Genomic DNA, 8,486 nt, shown 5'->3' with positions numbered 1-8,486 from the left:
AGTCAGACGAGCGCAAATGCTGGCTGACTTCTCTGTTCTAGGTTCCTGGGCAGGCAGATGTCCCCATAGGGGTGGCAGGTGACCCTGGCCTGGCCACAGGAGGAATGGTGCTGAGCAGGGCTGGCGCCACACTGGCTGGGAGCTCCCAACCAGGCATGACACCCAAACCCAACCTGCCATGGGCCCAGGCCCGTGGTATCAGTGTCCTTCAGGAGAGCTCCAGTGTTTGGTGCCGGGGCTGAGGTGGCAGTAGAGAAGAATGGTACCGAGTTGATTTCTTGTATCTAAAATGTAGATCTTTAATTTCTGGTTTATATTTTTAAGATATGACATTAGCGTGGAAGATGATTACAGTTAGCAGATTTTAGTAAAGAGGTCATAAGTGAGTCTTAAAAAAGGATAGTCTAGAACGGCAGTGCAGAGGTCAGTGTGGCAGGCCCAGGCCCTGGCCTCAGTGTGCTCTGCATTTAGGACAGACCCCAGAGCCATGGGAGAAGGCTGGCGGAAGTATGCCAATCACGCTGTCTACAGCCAGGCGTGGTGAGGGATCCCAAGCAGGTGGGTAGTCAGGGCCTGGTAGGGCTGCCCGGGCCCATGTAGATGGCCTTCTCCAGGCCGTCCACCACCTCCATGTACTCCAGGTAGGAGGAGTAGTGCGTGCACTCGTAGTGGCTGCTCTCACGCACATGTACCAGAAAGTCTGGCGCACCTGGGCAGATCACGTTGTCAGCCAGCAGCACCGTCCCCTTCCGCAGCAGGCCACATTCCTGCAGGAGACAGACCAAAGGGTGGGGGTCAGGACAGGACAGGTCTCCCAAGGCCCCCTGTTCTCTCCTAGCATGGGTCCTGCAGGAGAGGGTGGTGTAAGGCTGGAGTCCCACCTCTAGAACATGGGCTTTCAAGGACAATGAGTCTTCCTCCCTCACTCCTCTGTGCAGCCCAACCCCTCAGACAGCATGTGGCACATAGTAGGTGCACAAGAAGTGCTAGCTGGGTGAAGGGGTAGGAGATGGTGGGGCCAGAGGCTAGTAGGTCTCAGACACCTGGTGCCAGGAACACAGGCACCTAAGAGGAAGAGGCACCAGGGCAGAGGCCACCGGCAGACCCACCTCCCTGCAACAGGCCTGACACCCAGATGGGCTCGGATGGGCCCAGGCTCCTGTGTTTGCAGAGCCCCATTCCCACTGGTGCCTGGGCCCTGAGAGGACATGGGGCTTCTCCTTCGGGCTCTATGCAAAAAGAAGGGGTTGTCACTGGATACATAGTCATAGGGATGACCGACAGGGCCCTTCAGCAGGAGCAACCTCATGGGATGCTTGTCTATCTAAGTGGGGGGTGGGGGATTGGGTGGGAGGATCTGCTTACAGCCCATGGAATAATAGAGAAACCTCCAGAGGAAGTGCTTGCCTATGGGGGAGTGACACCCTTGTCCGGGAGATCTGACTTACATATCAAAAACAAAAGTTAAAAAAAAAATCTCGAACACTGAGAACAAAATCAAACAACTAAGGCAGGAGGTATCTCAAGACACAGGCAGGAAGGGGGTCCCCAAGTGACTTAAAAACACTGGCATTTGCCTTTGTACCCCTCCAGGCAAGGATGTGCCTTTGAGAGAGCCCCACAGTCCTTGAAGCCCTCCCAGCAGGGGTGAGCAGTCATTCCAGCCTGTGGGCTCTCATGGGCTCTCAGGGGAGTATGGATGCCATACAGCTGTGAGGCCAGTGAGGCCAAGGGACAGCCCAAAGCTCCACAATTTGAATAGGAAGGACCATTGTGAATCATGATGCATTTTCTCTTAGAAAAAAGAAATGTCCTAGCAATGTTGGCCGAAAAAACTTAGGACAAAGACTGGCCCAGGAGGAGGGCACAGGCTGGCCTGAGGAGGGCAGCTCCCTCTGGGTCTGGGCCAGGAATTGCACAAAATGAACCAGGGCCCCGAGGCCTCCTGGGTTCTCAGGGTGGTGCTGGGAGACTCAGGAGCCTCCAGAAGCAGGCACCCAGAGGGAATCACAAAGGAGAGACAAGGGACTACAGTCACCTCTGGAGGTGAGGGGCCACTCTTTAAGAAGCTGGTTTCAGGGAAGGTAGTAGCACATGCCTGTCTGTGTCCACACACTGAGAGCCTCCTGATAGCCAAAAGACACCTGGAGAATCCCAGCATATGAGCCACCCAGGGCTCTGACCTGTGGAGGGGAGCAGGTGGCTCTCCTGAGGTAGTTTTAAGCTGTACCCTCCATTCTCTCTTCTTCCTTTCAAGAGGGGGAGCCTTGTCCCTCTCCCCTGGGGTATGGGCTGGATGCAATGGCTAGCAGAGAGAAGAAAGCAGAGTGACCTGCCTCAGAGATTGTCTTAAAGAGGTACTGGGGCTTCCCGTGCTGTCTATGTGTCTCTCACTTCCTCCTGTGGCTCTGTGGAGTGGCCTCCCCAAGGTATCAGCCACTCTGAGTTGCCATCTGCCCCTGAGTGCGTGCGCACGCACACACACACACACACACCCTTCTCCATGCTCAGGGAGCCCACCGAGGGGAGGGGACGGCTGGGCCCTGCAGAGCCAGGCTGGTCCTGACCCTATTAGCAGGGCTGCAGCGCCCCTGCTGGGTGTGCAGACGCATGTTTAAAAGCACAGCCGTTCCCAATTCATGATGCTGCTTCTTTTGAGATAATGACCAGTTTTGAACAACAGCACTGAAATGACTATTAGTTTCCTAGTTACTAAATGGCAGGCCTCTCATTACAACAGGCACCACAGCTGCCGAAACCCAACCCTGTGACACAGCCCAGTGTGGGGCTTGATCCTACCCAAGTGAGGCTGGCTGGCTGGGCACCTGCTCTCTGCCCCCAGTACCCAGTTGCCAGGGCCATCTTCCATAGTAGGGGGTGGGCCTCCCCCTGCCCAGGAGAGCCCCCCACAGCAGCCCTGTCCTGGCCCATGTCCTCCTGCCCCGTTGGCCAGCACAGTCCCCCCTCCCAACCCAGGGCTCAGTGCCTTCGACCTTCACAGTGCCTTCCTCACAGCCCCCCTCTGCACTCTCCGACTGCTGAAAATCTTTCTGGAAGACAGACCTAACCTCACCCTGCCTGCAAAGCCCTCCATGCCCTCAACTTCCCCATTCCCACAATGTTCCATGCCCTTTACACCACCAGCCTCTGCCAGTGCTGGCTCCTTCCCATCCACCTCCAGGGCTTAAGGACTATGCCCCAGCGTTCACAGTTCTGCTGCCAACAACAGCCTGCAGCTCCTAGGAGCACTGCAGCAGGCGAGCACTGGGCGGATAGCCCCAGGCCAGGCGCAGAGGCCATGGGGTGGTGTCCCAAGCCCATGGGGGGGGGCGGGGAGCCTCTCAGTGCCCCTTTGCTGACCACCAGGGAGGGTAAGCCCGTGCATCATCACATGAAGCTTCTTAGGTGTCAGAACCAATGCCCCCGCCTCAGGCACCAGGGAATGAGGGTGACCCATCCATGCCTGGCCTCACTCCAGAGGTACTCAGGGTCCTCAACAGGTGGGCTTGAGGGACTGGCCCTTCACGAGGGGCCTCAGGAGAAGGATCTTCAGGAGGCACCCACTGTTCCTGTGCCAGCAGCAGCATGCTTGGTGGGAGGGCAGCACGGCCCCCTGAGCAGCTCCCCATCTTTTCAGCCCTATGCTCCTTCTGCCCAGGCATTCTGGTCCAGGGTGCTCAACCTTCTCCCACTGCCCACCACCTGGCAGCACTCTGCACCAGTTCAGGCAGGCTGGCACCCTTGTGTCCAGAGCCAGGCCCCTATGCTCCCCACCAATCTCCCCTGCCAAAGGGCCTCCTACCCCTGCGCTCCCTGGCCTCAGACACCTCCTCTGTGTTCAAGGTAGCCCCCAGAGCCATCCTTGGCAGGGCTGGGCCAAGGCTCCTAGCTCTCTGGAGAGGCTGAGGCTCACCAATTGGGGCCCAGGGCAGCACCAGCAAGGCTGTCCTGGCAAGACGGGTTTGCTCACCTCCAGGAGGATCGTGTCTGGCAGGTACCGGTCCTTCCAGTGGTCAAGGAAGACCATATCCAGCGTGTCCACATCATACTTCTTCTTCAGCTGAGGGATGATGTCCTGGGATGCCCCAACCACCACAGTGACCTGGAACAGCACTCTGTTGGTGCCCATGCCCACAGGGAGGGACAAGAGGCCCCCTTGGACACACACAAGCATTCACCCAACAGTTTTTTGTGGGGCGATGAGGTCCTCCTTTGCCCATTCCTCCCAGGGCTGCCTTGGGGATTTCCTGCTCTGTAGAGCAAGGCTGTGAGACCACCCTCACTGTGCCGCTGTGGGTCCTTCCTTGGCTCTGGGCCCAGGAAGCCCACACAGGCCTAGCAACAGCCCAGTGAATGTGGCCTTGAATCAACCAAGTGGCAGGTGTGAATCAAGGCTGCCCCATCCACCGCCCTGGACGCTCTGAGCCCTGGTGTCCTCACTGGTCACCGAGGGGCAGGCATGCCGCACCCTGTCCTGAAGGCCTGCGAAGTCTACCATCCTCTGGGTTATGGCTGCGTAGTCAGGGTTGAGCTCAATGGTGAGCAGCCTGGCATCAGGTAGCAGTAGGCGGGCCATGCGCACAGCCGAGTAGCCACAGTAGGCCCCCAACTCCAGCAGCACGGAGGGCTGGTACTCCCGCACCACAGTGTCCACGATCTGGCCTGTGGTAGGGGTCGTGGGGAAAGCTGTGAGTACAGAGGAAGGATAGGAACCCAGCCCAGCAACAGCCCCTCCTGCACACCTGGCCTCTGGTCTTCTGATCACCTCCCTACCCACTGCCAGGGGTCTTTTTTTGTTTTTTGAGTTGGGGTCCACTTTGTCGCCCAGGCTGGAGTGCAGTGGCACAATCACGGCTCACCATGGCCTCTACCTCCTAGGGGCAGGTGATCATTCTGCCTCAGCCTCCCAAGCAGTCAGAACTATAGGTGTGCACCATCATGCCTGGCTGATTTTTATTTTTTCCTACAGGTGAGGTCTTACTATGTTGCCCAGGCTAGTCTGGAACTCCCAGGCTCAAGCAATCCTCCTGCCTCAGTCTGCCAAAGTGCTGAGATTACAAGTGTGAGCCACTATGTCCAGCCTGCTGGGGGAGGGTCTTTACCTCCCCCCGAAGTGCTTGGCCCAAGGACCTGCTCCCCACTGTGCATATACCCTTGGAATTCCCATGGTCCCTTGGCCTCCATGCTTTTGCACCCTCCCTGGCTGACCCCAACCATCCTAACCCAGAGTTGTCCCCTTACGAGGCTGTCACGCAGCACAGCACATGCTTATGCCCTGGGCTGCAGTCCAAGGCTGAGAGGGCCGAGGAAAACAAGCCTGACTGGTCTCTAGGCAGGTCCATGGTGGCCAGGGCAGAGTCGAAGGAGCTGTACCATCACTCCAAAATGTCAGGACTGCCGTCCCTGGGCAGGAGGCAGCAGGGTCATGAGTAACCAGGGACCCAAGCAAGGGAGGTGCATAGTTCAACTTCCCACTCCCCACCAGGACTCAGAACAACAGCCTTTGAAGACTGGCAGAGTCCTGCCATGGGTGTCCAGGTCCCTGCAGGACCTTTGCCTGGGGTGGTGAAGCCAGAGGCTGAGCCCGAGGCTCGGGCCCTGCTCCTACAGGAGCCTGTCCCAAGCCTCCCAGCCTCTCCGATAGGGCTGTGCTGCCAGCCTGGGTCCGTGGCCCAGGGCCCAGCACTTGCCAGCTAGGACTCACCTTTCTTGTCACCCACATTCATGGCCCACTCCTTCTGTGAGCAGTAGGTGTCGATGGCCTCCAGCACGCTCTGCGGGTTCCCACGCTCCGCGTGCTCCAACACATGGTTCAGGATGCGCTGCTCCTTAGTGTCACCCATGAGCAGGTTGCGGGCAGGCTGCAGGACTAACTCATACCAGTAGACCACACACAGGCCCCAGCCCCAGCGCCTCAGGAGCAGCAGCAGTGCCAGCAGCAGACCCAGCAAGGCGGCCGCCAGCAGCAGGGGCGGGTACTCCACCATCTGTGGGGCAGGGAGGGGCATCAGTGCCCTGCCCCTTCCTGGCATGTCCACATGCCCCCTCAGCAGTGTGGGGGTGCTGCCACCGGAGGGCCAAAGTTCAGAGGAGCAAACCACATGCTTCAGTTGCTTAACTTATGTCAGTGCCAAGGAGATATCTTCCCGTGCCCCCACTCCCTGTGCCCTCATGTGCCCCTGCCTGGGCACACTCTCCAGCTCAGGTGCTTTCCCAGACAGCCTGAGTGAGGGACAGTTTCAGCCCAGGACCCTTTAAAACTACAGAGAATACAGAGGCAGAAATGGATCAAGGCTGTCTCCTCCCAGCAGGCTTAGAAGACACTCAGGGTGGGCGGGGGCGTGTGGTGGAAAAGACTCATAGTGTGGCCTCCTCAGCCCCACACAGGAGACCCACATACTCTAGACAACCCGAGAGATTCCTGTGGCCCTTTTATTGAGTTTCCAGGTAAGGACACAGGCAGTTCCCAGGCCGTGCACACTAGGTCAAACCCACTCACCATGCCCTCAGGGACGGAGAGCAAGAAAGCTCCTCACCCCCATCATGGGGCACTTTGAAATCATGGCAAGCGACCCCACTTGAAACCCCATTTGAAATTCTGCTGGCAAGTGACCCCCTGGGCAGGTGACCCAGGACCCAGATGGGTGCTCAGGGAATCCCTGGCTGGCACAGAGCAGAATTCACAAAGTTCAGAGAAGAAGCCCATAATTTCCAGTCAGAGATTCTAAAATGGAGGATACAAGAAAGAAGGACTTGGGAAGCTTCTGCCAGGGACCTATGGTCACTCAGGGATCTTTCTGGGGTGGGACCTTGGAACCCTGGTGGCATACAAGATCCTACTCTGCAATAGAAGCTCCCTTTAGAAAGTCTCATCTGGGTTAGGAGGCAGGCCCAGGGCTGCAGTGGCAGAGGGGACACTCCTGGGGGACAGCCTCAGGTTTCAAGGAACAAATGAGAAAGCCGCAGCTCTGCCTAGGGGTGCCATACGGACATCCAGACTTCTAGCAGGCTTCTCTGACCACGGGGGCTGTGTACACAGGCAGAGTGGACACATGGCCAGCAGACCTGTGCATATGTACTCCCTCACTCTGCCCATGGGTTGCCATCAGGCAGCTGACCTTCAGAGCTGCTTCTGGGTCAGCACCAGCCTCCAGCTGCAGGAAGGATCTAGCCCTCCTGAGCTCAGCAGCAAAGCAGATACAATTTGTGCAGAGTGCAAGTCTGGCTTTGGATAATCATCTGGAAACAACGAAGGTCCAGATGTCTGAACCCCTTCGCCAGACTCACCTGGGCTTTCCCTGGCAGGGTGAAGGTAGTGGCTCACCTTTCCAGCTCTAGAGAGTCACCTGGAGTGTCTCCCAGCCAGGTATCCTGGGATGGTTTCCTGCCCTTGTCACACTGCCCCTTGGGGTGTGGTGGTGTATGCTCTCATGCCCTGTGAAACTCAGGTATGGGGGCCCCTTTGCCCAAGCTGTGCTCCTCCTAGCATCTGTATGCCTGGGAGTGATGCAGAAGACCAGGGGTAGTTTACAAGGAACATGTAGAAACCAGTGAGAAAAAGGCAAATTTGAGAGAAAAAATGGGCTGAGGTGGCCAGTATAAGCCATAGGAAAAGGCCAAAAGGTCAGAGCCCCAAGGAGGTGACAAAACCAGGTGGAGGCATGGGTGCCCCTGCAGGAGTATGGATTGTGCCACCTTCTGGCATCTCAGGGGCCACCTGCCGTCAAGAGTTCCAGGGCCACCTGGGAGGATCCCAGGCCTGTAGACCACCACATCTCCTGGAGCACGTTGTGCCATGACTCTCAAGGCCCCTGAGAAGAAATGCAGGGAAAGGTGTGGAGGACAGAGTGTCCTTCAGTGAGGAAGAGGACAGGAGACAACAGAGAAGGACCAAACAGGTCTGAGTGGCCAGAACTTTCCATCTTGCTCCTTTCTTCAGGGTTGGGATTTCCTAATGACATCTTGTCTTGCTTTATTATTAATCTATTATCCATTATTGCTCATGTGTTATGACCAGTAGTACAAGTATTGGAGTAGTGACATATGCAGGAACTAAATGGTCACAAAGAAGGAAATAATAGGCCAGGTGCAATGGCTCACCCCTATAATCCCAGCACTTTGGGAGGCCAAGGTGAGAGGATTGCCTGAGCCCATGGGTTCGAGACCAGCCTGGGCAACTTGGTGAGACCTCATCTCTACAATAAAATAGAAAAAATTAGCCAGGTGTGGTGGCTCACACCTGTAGTCCCAGCTACTTGGAAGGCTAAGATGGAAGGATTACCTGAGCCCAGGCTGCAGTGGCTGTGAACGTGCCACTGCACTCCAGCTTGGGCAATAGAATGAGACTCCAATTCAAAAAAAAAAAAGAAAAGATATAACAGACACTGGGGACACCAATAAGAGGGGAAGTGAGGGGGGCCTCAGAAATTACCTGTGGGCTACAGTGTTCACTATCCGGGGAATGGGCCACCTGAGACCCAGTCCCC

General features: G+C 56.9%; 1 protein-coding gene across 1 annotated transcript; it reads right to left on the bottom strand.

Annotated features, from left to right (window-relative positions):
* Window positions 1-270: 270 nt before the first annotated feature.
* Window positions 271-5,987, bottom strand: COMT (catechol-O-methyltransferase). The gene is made up of 4 exons (XM_008059690.1): window positions 5,705-5,987; window positions 4,469-4,662; window positions 3,971-4,102; window positions 271-767 (listed from the first exon to the last, which is right to left on the bottom strand). The coding sequence occupies exons 1-4, from the start codon at window positions 5,985-5,987 to the stop codon at window positions 567-569; spliced, it is 810 nt and encodes a 269-aa protein (XP_008057881.1). The 3' UTR covers window positions 271-566.
* Between the last annotated feature and the right edge of the window lie 2,499 nt (window positions 5,988-8,486).

This window comes from Carlito syrichta, unplaced genomic scaffold (assembly GCF_000164805.1).
Source record: "Carlito syrichta isolate Samal-C Ts95f unplaced genomic scaffold, Tarsius_syrichta-2.0.1 Scaffold304335, whole genome shotgun sequence".
Taxonomy (NCBI): Eukaryota; Metazoa; Chordata; class Mammalia; order Primates; family Tarsiidae; genus Carlito; species Carlito syrichta.
The sequence above is the reverse complement of the archived record's forward strand: the minus strand, read 5'-3'. Positions and strand labels throughout refer to the sequence as shown.

Coding starts and splice junctions, on each gene's coding strand:
- COMT (XM_008059690.1), bottom strand. CDS start 5,987: ATGGTGGAGTACCCGCCCCTGCTGCTGGCGGCCGCCTTGCTGGGTCTG. Junction 4,663..5,704: donor GAATGTGGGTGACAAGAAAG/GTGAGTCCTAGC, acceptor CCCCTACCACAG/GCCAGATCGTGGACACTGTG. Junction 768..3,970: donor CAGACACGATCCTCCTGGAG/GTGAGCAAACCC, acceptor TGTCTCCTGCAG/GAATGTGGCCTGCTGCGGAA.